The 15,743-nt window shown below is 33.1% G+C and overlaps 1 protein-coding gene across 7 annotated transcripts in view; it reads right to left on the bottom strand.

The window, feature by feature from the left end:
- Nucleotides 1–15,743, bottom strand: part of LOC126854679 (NAD(+) hydrolase sarm1-like) — an 87,279-nt gene that overhangs the window by 11,994 nt on the left and 59,542 nt on the right. For 6 of the 7 annotated variants that reach the window (XM_050601632.1, XM_050601636.1, XM_050601635.1 and 3 more), the window contains 4 exons: nt 6,296–6,436; nt 3,942–4,180; nt 2,299–2,557; nt 1,404–1,571 (listed from right to left, as the gene is read on the bottom strand). In XM_050601632.1, the coding sequence (XP_050457589.1) occupies nt 1,404–1,571; nt 2,299–2,557; nt 3,942–4,180; nt 6,296–6,436 (807 nt within the window). Of the gene's footprint in view, nt 1–1,403; nt 1,572–2,298; nt 2,558–3,941; nt 4,181–6,295; nt 6,437–8,998; nt 9,243–15,743 lie in introns of those variants that run through there. The other variant, XM_050601637.1, reaches the window with a different exon arrangement.

Raw genomic sequence — 15,743 nt, forward strand, 5'->3', positions numbered from 1 at the left:
ATTGCGGTCGCTATCAGATACACGTACGTAGGCACGAAAAAGAGCAGCTTTATGATTAACACGTTATTTTAAAAAAATACAAAATTTCTGCACTTCGGACAATCCGATTTACGTAATTGTTATGTGGTATTTACTTTCTTATCACTGTATTCAAGACTATATTTAATGTAATCGATCGGATATATTAAATTATTCACGAGATGATATATTTTTTTTTTAAATTCTTTATACTTTTTTATACATATATATAAATGATCTAATACTAAAATATTAAAAGCGCAATTAAAATGTTTAACTGAAACTCTTTCCTATCTCAAAAAGATATCGAATAAAATATTATTATCAAAGTTACACAATTAGAAATGTATTCAAGTTCATTCCGTTTCAACGGAAAATATATTAAGATTTCAATTAAATCGATTAAATTCCATATTCAAATTTCATCAATTTTAATTTCGTCGCAGTTTAACATGTTTAACATTAAATTTTAATTAAATTTTAGATAAACATTTTTATAAATTCAGATAAAAAAACATTCGTTAAAAATTAATTTGATTTTTTTCGCAAATCATGAGAATAAATATCGAAAAATCTTATTCGCGCAGTGCGTAGTGCGCATTTCATCGTGTGCAACGCGACGGGACAAGCACACACACACACACACACACACACACACACACACACACACACACACACACACACACACACACACACACACACACACACACACACACGTGTTGAGGAAAACGGAACGCACGCGCGTGTCAACGACCCCCGCAACAGCGCCTTATCCACGCTAGGTTTCCGTGCCAAATTATTCGCCACGCGCGACCGCACCCACGGAGTCTTCCTCTCGGTCCTTTTGTCGCTTAAACGAGAAAGGTCAGGCTCAGAGAGAGCGAGAGCGACGGACGCCGAGAAAACCTTGAAAGAGTCTCCTTTGTATCCCACCTACGATTTTTCATTCAGGTCACCACATTGTATATGAACGCGCTCGAACCTCTCTTTGTGAGCCTCTTTAATTTTAAGAGGCATTAAAATACGCAACTCTCTCGAATGATTCTAACCGTGTTTGTATCTATTTCACGCCAGACAGGAAATAATAAGAGTACAAAGAGTTTTAATTGTATGCATTTCTGACTCTTTCGATTTGTTCGCAAATATTTTTATTTTAATGTTTATATCGATTCGTGTTTTTTGTTTTATTAATTGATTTTTTATTTTATTTATCTATTGTATTTCTATTTATTGTCATATCTTCCGCACGCATTTGTTCTTTGTCTTTTATTTCATATATAAATGCAATTGTCATAATTTCTTTATCAAAAGCATTACGCGCCGATTTCTCGCAATCATTGTTCACTTTCGCATCTTTTTATTTATTCAAAATAAATTACACTTACCCTCGCGGCAGCGACGCTTTTCTCTGCCGAGACGCCGTCGAGCTCGACGCGCGCCCTCGCCGCCGTCGCGGCGCTTTGCTCCTTGTACGAGACATCGCCGGCTTGCAGGGCTCTCATCTCGGCGCTGTTTGCCGTTGCCTTTTCGGCGCTAAATCCATCCGTGACGACCTAATAGAAACAGATCGACGATTAAAAAAACAAATCTGTAATGCTTCATGTGCAAATTAAATCGCGACCCCCTTTCGGAGATGGACTTGCAGTCCTTGACCTAAACTACTTGGAGGAAGCCGCACCTCAGTCATTAAACATCCGCTCTAAGCATTATCAGTGATGTTCGTATCAAACGCATGTTTCACTCGACAAATCCGAACTGAATCATCCGCACAATTCTTATCAAATATATATTTTTAGGGAACATGCGAAGACTCGCCGAATAGCTCGACGAGTCCACGTATTGATAGCGTGCGCGAGATCAACTCTTATTTTTAATATTATGAGACTCGCTGCCTCGCTTTATTGATAAATGTACATAATTCTGGGCTTTATTCTAATTTATTATTTCTTTCTGCATATTTTATTATTATTTTACAGCTCTTGTTTTTTAATCAAATATCTAATCAAAATCTAGATGAAACCCCCCATAAATCTTGTTCTCAAGATCATTTCTGATTAATACAAGTCGCAGTTTTTAATTTCCGTTTATAGTTAACGTAACAATTTTTTCAACATAGTTTTACTATTGTATTTAACTGTTATTTATTTAATAATTATTTTTTGATTAATAACAAATATAAAAACAAGTTTAATTGTAAATAAGAAGTATAAGACACTGATAATTTTTTATATATTAAAGAAATAATCAAAAGATAATATGAGAAAAAGAGACATCGCTCACTTTTGTTTTAGAGGCGCTGGTCATCTTTTTCTGTTCGAATTTCATAGTTTCCTGGCCGGCAGGTAGATTTGCCATATTAGGTATATTGATCGGTGGACTCATGCCGTGATGAAGATTGTTCAGAGAATTTAGGGAACTCAGCTGGGACGGAGAACCGCCCGCCAATGTGACAGCGTCACTGACAGGTGGCGGCGTGTCCGGATCCGGAAAAGTCACTAACGGTTCTGAGAGATTGGTCTCTTCTGATCCATTGCCATCTCTGAAAAATTAATATAAAAAAGGATTCGTAATAATATTGAATTCTTTGTTAGCTTATATATTCTTTGTTATATTTTTATTCGATAATCATACAGAAAATAATTATATGATTGACATTTAAAAATAAATTTATAAATCGAGAAGAGTTTTTTTTTAAGAAAAATGTGCAAAACAAAAATTAAGGCAATATATTATATATGGAAAAATTAGTTTTTTTCTGAAAATGAAAAATTAATATTATAAATAAAATTCATCTCAAGTAACTTTATTTTACTTAATTCTCGATGTTTTCAAGTAAAAGCGCCTCTTTTTCGTTTGCGTATCATTGATAATAAATAAACTACAATTTACCGGGAACAATAATGTGTTTAAACGTAATATATTACTATTGATTGGTAGAATACACAGTGAGCAGACAAAACATTTTTAGACTATTTTTATGCAGATTCGTAAATTTGTATACAATGTTCTTTATTTATCTTTCGCTACGTGATATAATCGCAACGAAAGGTTATCTCGCATTTCAAAGTATTTAAAATGACACGTGAGCAATGCGTTAAAAATAATCCAACCGTCTCGAAAATAACACGCAAATCAGAATTATACATATACAAATATTCACCGTTGACGCGTTTTAGAGCTTTCAGTTGCGAAAGTTTTAGTTATGAAACTTAAACGCGTGTCTGAATCTTTAGTCGTCGAAGAAAATGAATCACTGAACTTTTAGTAACCAGAAAGATTGAAGGCGAGAAACTTCTGATATTTTAACGTAAGATGAAGTCAACTATTTCTCGAATTACTTACTGTCAGTTAAAACCTTTAAATTTTTATTTATTGCGCGTTAGATCGACAATTTTTAGTAACCGAATATTTGAACATGTAATTTTTTTCTTAATTTTATATAATAAAAGTCTTATTTTATTCAATATTTAACTAACAAAATATTATAAAAAAGCTAACTATTGTAAAATCAAATATCGAAAGAATAGTCCATAATATTTAGGCATTTAATTTAAAAAACATATAATAGTATATATAATTGTATTTAAATAGTAGACAAATTTTGAAAATAGAGCGGGGGCTAAATGAGAAATAGTCCAAAACATATTATGACGATGAATATTAGATTCGTCACGTACTGGCAAACTCGAAAATGTTCTAAAATTATCAATTACCTGTATGAGGAAAGCACAAAATCAGATATCATTTTCGCAAAACAGTCAACATAACACATGTATTCTTTAAACACTGGTTCAAAATATCTCTATCAAATATTATTTCAAAAGATTAAATTTCTTCTCGACAATTCGAAGAGTGACTTCAATCTATAATATAAAATTAGACCTAATTTCGAGGATTGTTGATCGATTTGAGAATGAACCAACCTGTCCACGAGGTTCTCCATACTGCTGCGCAGCCGTTGCGAAAAATTGGTCGAGATGTTCTTCATCTCCGAGATGCCGCGCTTGAGTTCCGTCAGATCGCTCTTCATGGAGCTCGCCTTCATCTCACTCGACGAGGACGAGGTGAGGATCCTCTGCGAGGACTTGGCCACCCTGCTGCTGCTACTACTAGTGGTACTTGTGCTGCTACTCTGGCGCTGGCTCTGGTTTGTCGTCAGCATCTGTCGAGTCAAAAGCCGTTTTCGTTCTATTTAAGATCCGCGTAAGATGACTCATTCGTTTCGCCCCTCTTTTTCATCTTTTATCTCAATATCTCTTTTACTTTTCATTTTAAATTTATAATAATATGCAATTTATTTACTAAGATGCTGAATTTTTCGATCAATCTAATATAAAAATAATAAATATAATTATGATACTCACGCATCTCTTTCTCTTCTTTTAACTTCCATTTAAAAAATAAATATACTTGCACTAAATATAATATTAAAATATGTATTATTTTAACATAATAAATATACAAAAATCAATCTTTTTATATATTTTTATGGCCTATTTTTATAACTTTGCCATTTTTCTGCTATATTTTAAATAAAGATTACTAGCTAAAAAATTCTTCTAAAAAAAGTCTATTAATATAAACTTATTTCAAAATTCTTCCGCATGCAATATTTTATTTTCAATTCCATTCGACAACATTAATAAGTCTTTTGTACAAATCCAATGTTTTGCATTAGAAGTTAAATTGTTCCGTAGAAATTGAAATAATATTTCAAAAAAACAATTCTTTGAGAAAAGTTCAAAAGGAAAAATGTAAACAGTATTTGCGCATATAAGAGTAATACCATAGCTGGCGGTCGGCCAACAGTCATTACGAGGCGCGAGATAACTCAGCTAAGGCAACTGAAGACGAAAAGGGCCCAGTAAATTTAGAAAGAGGCAATGTTCTCTCGAAAGCGAGAAAATGTCAAGAGAAGGAACCTTGAAACGCGACATCAAGGTTCAGGGAGATTGAGAGGAATTAATTTCTAATAGAAAAAAATGCACGTGGGCGGCCATATTGCGTAAATACCTATGATCATTCGAGCGATCGTGATTTCTGAGTACACGATAATCGGCAAAGATAAATCTACAAATGATTTCGCTCGTAAAACGGAGCTATTTTTCGACGTTGAACCGCAACATCAAAGTTTCCAGCGTCAACACAAATGACGCTGGATTCGATTCGCGAGATTTCGAGATTTATTTGCATACGATATTTAGTAAAAAAAATAGTGCTGTTTTTGCGAAGTAAGATATTAATTTGTCGATTGGAATTGAATATTAAAGTAATTGTTTATTAATAGCGATATAATAATATTAAATATTCTCTGAAAATTTTGGAAATTTAAAAAGTAAAACAATAATTTAAATAACGAATAAAAACTGAAAGTTGTCAGTTGGACGAATCGATTGACTTGAACGAGCGATGACGGCGATTATTATTTTTGGCGCTTTTAGCAGATTGTCGCGATAGAATCATAATCGATGAATAATTCGAAATTTCCTTGTACACTTTCAGGAAATTTGTCTCAGGTGTGGGCGTCGAAGAAAGACGGCGCGACGCTTTGACAGCGGTTTCTAGTTAACGCGGAGATTAAAGGCCGCGTAATTCTCGCGCGTTGAATTAGAAGAAATAGTCGCGAAAAAGCCAACGATCACGTTTCCCCGAAACAGCGAGGCCAAATAAATATTGCAGCACGACGCAACTCGTTTCTGCTAAATACGCACAAAGATGTGCAAAGTGTGCAGAAGAGTGCAAATTTAGATCCTCGATTTACATCCAATTCCAAAAAAATGCGCGTGAAAAAATTCCATTTGGTTTTTTTTTCCCTTTCAAATACATGACTTAATATAATTTAATAACTTGTGTGTATGTGTGATTGGATTTAATAAAAGAAATATATTCTAAAAGTGCAAGGGTGATTAACAATTTAGATTTAATTTGACAAATTTACGATTAAAGCATATGTCTATAATTTCTTTCCTTTATCTCTTTCTTTCTTTCTTCTGTCGCGAATTTTTTTTTATTTATAAAAAAAAGACCATCTTTAAAAATTTAAAGTTTACACAGATGTCACAGTGAATTTTCAAAAACATTTCAATAAAAGTCATATCTCTCGCACACGTCAATTAGCAGAAAATATTCGAAACGTAGACGATTCTTGCAAAAATATGCAAGCGAGTGACGGTATCACTTCTTCCTTCTAAAAAATCGCGACAGCGTCTCGAAATGAAGTATGAGCAAATATTTGAGAAACAAGTAAAGAAGAAAAGGAAAAGCAAGAAATCATCACCTGCGACGACGTGGTGGTGACCTGCGGATGATGGGTGACGTGATGCGTCCTGCCGGTCACCAGATTGTTCTTCTTTTGGAAGTTCTCCATGACAGTATGCATGTCCCCGTTCTCGCTTCCGTCCACTGGAAACTCCGACATCTGCAACAAGCGTATCGGCATCGTTAACGAAACAGCGTATACCCGAATAATCAAAACATTTGTGTGTATATATTTATTAATAAAATATTTGCAAGAAAATAAAAATGAAATAATATATAATAATAAATAAAAAAATAAAAAAAATATATATACAAACAAATGTGTGCACGCGCGTTTTAATTGCGCGCTAATTAAACTGAAGCTGCATCTCGTCGACTGCAAGAGACTAATAATAAATCCTGAGAAGCGATTGGCAGCGCGACTTTGGCAAGACTCGAGGCAAAAGGTTGATCGTATTGACCGGAACTACAAAACTATGCGTTGCAAGCATGAAACTATGCGTTTACTTAAACGAACGAAATATGCAAAACGAGCTCCCACACGTTTATTAATAAAAAATCCGAGAAACGCACGATCGAACCCGGATCTGTCCGAACACCGATATCCTCTCTTAAGGTGATCAAGCTTTCTAGTATCTCGCGTAGTGCGATTCCCATTCCCAGTCTCTATACCAGCGGGATATCAAGCTTGGTGGTGGAAATGCTATCGGATGTGCTCGAGGCCGCTCGAGGTCGACGTAATGGATGTTCGATTAAACTCGTCCGATAATTGTGTAATAGCTTGTACGCAACATGTCTCGGACGCGATTCTAGAATGATCTCTCATTAGTGAGTTCCTCCGTGAATAATTAACATATAAAAATAAGATATATATTATAAAATTAACATATAAAAATAAAATATATATTAATATGCGTATAAAAATAGTGTATGAAATACACTAAACTTTTTTATTTTCTTCTTCAGAATTAAATGTCCGTGTAATCTTAGGACATTCTGTATAAATTGAAGGAGATAAAATCAATAAAAAAAAGATGTAGATTTCAAGATTCACCTCGAAACATTCAAAAACATTTTTTGCACAAAATACTTACACTCTGTTGTTGCATTATTTACACGCAATTATGCATTACATAAGTAAAATTTTACGATGTAAATAATGCAAGCGTCAAAACACTGATATTACAAATTTTTTTATATTTTTATAATATATGATAATTCAAAGAAAATAAACTTCACCCGAAAAAAATGATATATTAATTAGATGTAAATATGTATAATTAATTATGAAAAGGTCTGATAACGTATAATTTTATATGATCATATAAAATTATAAGCATTATCAGACTTTCATAACTAATTATGTATATTTACATCTGATCATATTATACTGTTTTTTGTCGGACGTCCAAATGTGGTGCGATTTGCAGATATATATATATACTTAACAATATTATATTGCCTTAAATTCAACAATTATTACTCAATAATTGCCATTTTAATTATTTATGATCAACACATAATAATGTGTAATTAGTCAAGCACGCCAAAATACATCATAATGTACGTACTACAATATTGTTTCGTCGCGTTTAAACTCGTTTCGCGACTCGAATACAGTAACTATATAATCGGGACAAGTGCAACTATCGCGAGACGTGCGTGGATGGGCGATACGTTACATTCCATGCATGCACTCTTTCGATAATTCCGCGGGATTTGCATAGGCGTGGGCGCGTGCAATACGCATGTGTACGCGAGAGGCGCAATATCCGGTATCTTTTGAGCAATATTTAATATCGCGTCGCGATTTTTTTTTTGATCGGAAGAAAAACAAAGATTCAACAATTTTTGATCGGCGCAGGATCGGCTTAATTCTTTACAACTTCTAAAATATTACTATCATGCTATATTACCCTGTTAACTCTTGCCACGTGAATATAATTACAAATATATTTAATTACGTATGTAGTAAAAAATATTATTTAATAATTAAATATCCTTAAATTGCATTTATTAAACAGAAGAAAAAGACAACTGTAAACACTCGATACTAAAAGATTCAAAAGAATCAAGCATGATTATTTAAATACCAAAAAATACATACTCCAAAAGCAGGTAGAATATCTTTAAGTCAAGGATCTTGAATCCTTCCGATCAAGTGAGTTAAAATATTTCAGCTTCACAAACATCATCAAAGCACATCAAATTCACAAAATATCTGTTATTTTCTTCTCTCTTTTTCTTTTTGCCTAAAGAGAGATATTTAACAAATTTAAATTAATGAAAAAATTAATAAATTAATAAACTAAAAAATTGTGGAGTAAATTAAAACTGTGATAGGTTTAATGAAGTATCTCAGGTCAGGTTAGTTGTTGAGCTTACATGAAAACCGGAAGTTGCATGCTGTGTATCTTTGTACGAGCGACCGGTTAATGTGCCGTTCCCAGACGACAAAGACAATTAATACAATGTACTATCGAGCGAGAGAGAAACGAAAACGACCCGTCTGTCTTCGATAGCATAGCATGTCCCTAGATTTTCCAGGATCCCTAGTTAAGGAATCCTGTCGGGATCGATAATTTCCTTCAAACATTCTTAAACGTTCGTAACTTGAATTCGGGTATATTAGAGAGAATTCCGATTTTCCTCCTCGAATCTCTCTGATCTTTCCGCGACGCGACGATCGGGTAAAAAATCGAGGAGAGATAAAAATGCGTACCCAGTTGACGCTCGTTGGCGTCCGTTCGCCACGTAGTCCACACGTAGCCCGTGGCGACGATGATCGACGACAATCGCGGAGAGGAGAGGAGACTACTCCGAGGACAAACGGACTGCGGCACGTCGTTGTTACGGCGGGTCGGCGACGAAAGAGCCGAGGTCGCGCGAACGGATAGTACGTCGCGTACCGGCGACGACCGCTGGCGCGAGGAGCGACAAAACAATTCCACAATCGACATACATCGCGCGCGCCGGTCGCGCTCGCACTGAACTGAAGAACGGAACGGGCGGCGATGGACGCTCGCCGTGCGTGACACGCGAGTCACGTGACCCGCGTCACGTGACGCGCGCGACGCTGTCATCGCGAACCGCGCGCGCACGTGAGCGCCGGCGAGTTAGAATGACACGAGAGAAACGTGGAGATTTAAATGGTAACGTGATGAGTTTAGGCAGACTTTGCTTTCTCGCCTCTTTTTCACCACTCGTAATCATAACAAGACTCGCAGTTGAATAATAATATTGGAGAGAGATTTGATAGAATATTGATTAGATAAACCGAATGATAACATTAACCGATTAAATTGAAACGAGGTTAAATAGATAGAGCTAAAATGAAATCTTGATGCAAATAAATAGTAATTCTCTTTGTAAAAGATAGATAAATAAAATAAATAAAATGATAAATAAAATAATCGATAAAATAAAATAAAATAAAATTTTCTTTTTTATTAGACTTGTTTATGTATATAAAAGCATGATAAATTCGAAGCTTGATCTAGCATAAAAGTGTGAAATCAATAAAATATCATGTGCATTTGAAGAAAATTAAAATGAAAGATAACATCGAGAGAATTAAAGAAACGTTCTAATTAATGCCACAATTCCGAGAAGCTTATGTTTTGCAAAAATAATAGATTTTTCGACCTCGATTAAGACGAGAATCAGTACGCCGCAGTACATAAGTGGGACAACGATAAATGCTCGTTTCCCAGAACGACGGTGGCAAAGAGACGATGCTTTTTGTCAGCGTTGTCGCTGCGACGTTATGTAAGAACTCGTCTCTTTCCCTATCTCTGTGGCTGACAGTGCATCTGTTGAAGTGCTTTGCAGCGAGCCTCTTGTAGAAAGTTTACGAGGAGGCAATTCTAAGGGAAGAATCATCGAGGAACTTGCCGCTTCATTCACTTTTCCACGCCGCCTTTCATTGATCATAAATGCGAAACGTGCAGCACTTGAAAAACTTCACAAATTATCGTTCACATTCATCGTTCATTTATCATTTATTATATAATTTTTGATTAGGATTTCGATTAAATTAATTAAAATTAGATAAAATTTAATTGGCATTCAACAAATAAAAGAAAAAAAAAAAAACAGACCAAAAGAAAAAAGAAATATGTTGTCTGAAAGAAATGGAAATAATTCTTTAGCATACACATAAGAGAAAAGAACAAGATAGCCAGTATTTGACAGTCTTTGACTGATTCATGTTCTAAAAAGTATCGGATCTTTTTAATCTCCAATTCAAGGAAGGGCACAAGGCACTGATTAAGAAATTCTCAGGTCAAATTCTCCGAAGATATCGAAAGCATACAATAAATTTTCCTCATAAACTTTCATCTACATACTCTTTGCTACCTGCATTTCTTCAAAATCTTTACTTTCGAGATTTCCAGAATTACCCAGAAAAAATTTGGTCAAAGTTTCGGAGTTTTACATAATATTATATGTATAAAAATTTAAATTGATTTTTATACATATATAATTATTACATTTTTTATAACGATACAAGATAAAGCAAGACAAAAAAACAAAAGATTTGCGCAAATATTGTGATATGACATTAATGACGAGACTCGCTGTTTCATCGTCTCAGATAAGTCGTTTCAAACTTTTCAGATAATGCGTTCGACGAGCAGGCTACAGCGAGCGCATAAAAAACCGCATACACTTTCTTATTTTTGTCTCGCTCTCTCTTTCTTCTGAAGATACGGATAATCACCCTGAGCCACTTTGTCAGGATATATCCTTGCGCGGAAATCGCTTAACTCAACCGTCATAAATCAACATCGACCGCGCAAAGCATCGGCCGCGAAGAAAGAAGCCTGGCATTCCGTCTGCGGAAAAAGAGAGAGAGAGCACAAAGAGCGGAATGCGGTCCGGCGAGATGCGTGAGGAAACTCGTAGCCGCGGAATTTCGGCGAAAATATACCGGGTGTACTTGCGGCGCGCGGGACAACAGAAACCCCATCATCACACATTGACATAAACTCAATATTTTTATTAATATAATTTCACCGATATTTTCATTAATAATCTATATAATTTTTCGTTAATATTTTTCAATACAATTCCATGTACTTATTACAATTATTGCATAAGGAAATTCAACAGCGACTAGACATTCCATCTCCAATTCCGATCGAGGGGATCCGGGATTAGGATCTCGGTCAGCAATTTTGATTCTGGAATCTCGAGAGTCCCTCCTCGAAATTCAAAAGCATGATTCTAATGTTGAGACTCGTTGAATAAATATGTGGGCACGAATAGGAGTGCCTCGATAGGTCGAACGAACTATGCTCGATATATATTTCACGCCTTTAGTCGCGTCGAGTCGTGTTGCGGTAGCCACGCGCTCTTCGGCGCCATTTGATTTACGGTGGCTGTAAATAGCGTTTGCGAGTGGCTTTTTCCTGTGCCCGACGGCAATAACAATTTAGAACACGCTGCTTAAACGCGGCGTTGCTCACGTTCTCGAGATCAATTCTCTCATTAGCCGAAAGCTGTCGAGCAATCATCGATACTCGAAGAGAAACCGCGAGTTTTAGCAAATTGACGTTAGGTAACATAAAATCAGATCATCAAATATCTTATCATCAAATATTTACACAAACATAACATACACGCGAAATTATAATTAGAGATTGATAAAATTAATTAGATATAAGATTTTGCTTAAATGGAAAATTCAAATTCCAAAGAAAAAATTTCTCCTTTATTCTATCCCTCTCTGTCTTTCTCTCAACTATAAATAAAAATAAAAATTATCTCTTTATCATTATCAATAAAACATAATTTTATTTCTCTTTGTTTTTTAATCTTCTTAAATTAATTCAACTTTCGTATGTTGACTATTTTTATTTTAACTGATTATTTGAAACTTTTATCAAAACCTAATCTTTTTTTAGAGAAACCTTAATAATTAAATTTTCGATAATGAAATTGTACGGCATAAAAGCATAAAATATTATTCGTGAATTAATTTCTCCGTATACCAAATCGAAAGCCTCTATTGAAGGGCGAGTACATTGGTAGACGTAGCTGTAGGCGTCCTGGCTCTCGCCAGACACAAAGAAGCAATTCGAAGACGACGTTGTCGTGATCTATATGATCGTTATACATATGGCGTATTGAGTCGCGTTCACAATCGTCTATAATCCTTCCGCGAATCATGGCTTAAATAAATACTAAAATAATAATTCACAAACATCCGAGAAAAATATCTTAATAAAAAATATCGCTTAAATTTTTTCAGGGTGTAAGGGAATAATAAAAAATTGACAAATATTTTATAATTTATCAAAAATGTGTGTGTGTAAAAAATATAAAACATAAAATAAGTTTAGTCAATCAACAAAAAAATTAGCGAAACAAAGTTAACATTGAAAGTACAGTGATTATAATTAGTACAAATTACAGTTTTAGAATTTCAATAATAAAATTTCCCGAATAATATAGAAATTAAAGTTGATATATTTTAGTAAAGAGAAGAGAAAAAGAGAATTATTATAGAATTAATTATGTATAATAGCGTATTATATTTTTCTTATAGAACATGCAAAACACATTTGAGAGATATATTAATTTATTTAAATTAATTTAATATATTAAAATTTAATTCGGTAAGAAATTAAAGATTTGCCGTTTATCTAAAGTGCCGGCTTGTTTGAAAAAATGCAGCTACTCAAAGCGATTACTAAGTGTTACGATCATAAATCCAAATCGTAAAAAACATATCAGTTATTCCACCGGTGAGTTATCAAGTTGCTTTTTGCAATCAATTACTACTTACTTGGTTATCATATTTATGAAAGTAAATATAAAAGGAGCCTTAAGACAGGTACGATTCGTTGCTGTCATACATATATCGGATTAATCTTTCGCAACAGCGTGTATTCTTTTGCGCATTTTATCTTATAACAGTGTATATTGTGAAGTTACGATCAATGAACACAAAATTTTTTTTGAAAATCTTTAAAAACTCTCCAAAGAAAAAGCAACGATATTCTCGTTTTTGTACGCAAAAATTGTGTTGGATTTTTATTCCTTGATCTGAATCTTCCCAACTGCAATCGTCGTCAAAATATTACTCATTGTTTGACGTTACTAATAAAATTCCTCGATGTGCGATATATTACACTTGTAATGCCTTAAACAAAGATGCCTTGTGTGCCAAACGTTGAGACGCAAGAAGAAACGTGTTTCCATGCACACGTACTACCAGTTATGCGCGGCATAAAGGAGGCCAGCTGGTATGATTATATATACACGATAGGAACTTTTGAACGCATTTAATGGCTTTAAAAACAAGAATTTCGAGTTTCTAATTCTAAAGGAAATAAAAAAAATGTATTGACGTCATTGATTTATTTAATCTTATTTGATGCGTATATTTTAAAAATGCAAAGATTACATACAATTATATAAATTAAATTAATGAAAATTAAAAATTTATTGTATTATTTATATTAATCATTTTGTTATCTTCTCACGTGTCAATCTATTATTTTTGTGACTATCAATAAAAGACACATTTATTGTCTCTAATGTATTATTTCTTGTCTCTTTTCAAAAATAATTAAAATATAAAAATCAAAGATATAAATTAGATAATATTCTTATCAGTCGTATCTAAAAATAAAAAATAAATAACAGTTTGATTGAGTAAAAATCAAATAACTAATAAGAATAAATAGTGTATATGTATATGAAATGTGTATAAAAAAATGATCTCCAAATTGATTTATCTCTAAAAATTATTTAAAAATAAAGGTTTTATAATTATTCCTTATCTTTTTCTGATATAAAATCTCAATCTATTTACGATTTTTAAAAATTAATAAATTTCTTGCAGAAGTCTTATGTTACCTCTTTGACTGATGTTTTTTACTAAGAATAAATGTCTTTTTCTTTCTCTCTCTCAATAAGCATTCGAAGAAATGCAATCAAATGTGAAGATTTGGCGAGATTGACATGAATAAACAAAAAATCTTTTCGAGTGGCCCAATGAGTCAGGTAATGAAATGACTAATTACTTAATATTTCGTCAAAACATTGATGATATATCATGCGTTCACAAAAGACGAAGCGCGCAGAATATATTTCTCGAGTAAATTCAAATTATCAATAATAAAATCTTAATAAATAAAATATGTGAATAGAAATGGTTGACATACTTGTTACAGACACCTGGTATTTCCGCGCTGTCAAACACACTCGCGAGCCCAAGTTAATCATACCTGATAACGCTGCTTGCGAAATGTTTCGCGATATTATCACCGCTATTATCGGTACTCACGCAATAATTAAAAGATCATAAAAATGCATAAGGGATATAAATAACAATATCATCGCGTAAAATAAATAAGAGTTATCTTACGATAAATCTGAATTAAATAAAATAAATATAAATTACTATGAATATATAGATAAGTAGATAAAAATTGAGAAAAATATAAGTTTTCACTTTTAAAATTTTGACTTTTTGGAGTATCAAAATTTTTCTTTCAAGAAAAATCATAGAATATTATTGTATTTCGAAAATCGTTCCGAAAAGAATAGAAATAGAAGCCAAAATGATGCCGAAACGATTCACTACCAAGAACTGGTGGTTAATATGTTTGAAAGATTTCGCAAAGATATATCTCTCGCGTCACGACGATGTCGTAAAAGATGCCACATTCAAAATGCTTCGAAGAATTCGCGAATGCGTTTTAAGTAGATTGTAAAATCCTGATTATAAAACACATGCAAAAATATTTCCAAACTTTGAAATACCATCGTCAATTATAATAATATTTATTACATCTTTCTGGGAGTATTCTTATTATTTTTAAAAGTATTTTTAACAATATTTTTTACAAAGCATTTTTCTTTATTTTTATTTTATTTCGAACAATAAAGATTTTGAATCTTTATTATTCTTCTTTATCTAATTAATTTGGGATTTTCTAGTAATATTAAATAATATAAATCATGTAATATTTAATTTTTTTTATAAGATATTTTCGTAAAGACAAGGAAAAGATATAATTTAATTTTAATGCAATATAAAAAAAAATAGATGATACTAATGATACTAATTATCATTAATTTTTGTAAGCTTGCTTATAACGAATGGTTTCTTTCAGTTCTTCAGAACTTCTTGAGGAAATCGTGAATAAGCATCTTGCATATACATATATGGTCATTGCATTCAACACAACAGATATTCCATCGATCAAAATACGATACGAACATATACTTGTGATGAATCATCTCAATTTATTCATTGAACAACTTCCTGCATTCATTTCTAACAATATACAAGTTATGTTTGTAAAAATGACATAATGACTCTTCCTAATGTATAATTGTATGATTCTTCCCGATGTATAATTGTTTACAAGATTTGTCTAAAAAAAAAAATTGCGACACTTTTATTTCCATCGGCGACTCGTAAATTGCGATACACGTTTTTGATTAAA

This window comes from Cataglyphis hispanica, chromosome 14 (genome assembly GCF_021464435.1).
Source record: "Cataglyphis hispanica isolate Lineage 1 chromosome 14, ULB_Chis1_1.0, whole genome shotgun sequence".
NCBI classification, from domain to species: Eukaryota; Metazoa; Arthropoda; class Insecta; order Hymenoptera; family Formicidae; genus Cataglyphis; species Cataglyphis hispanica.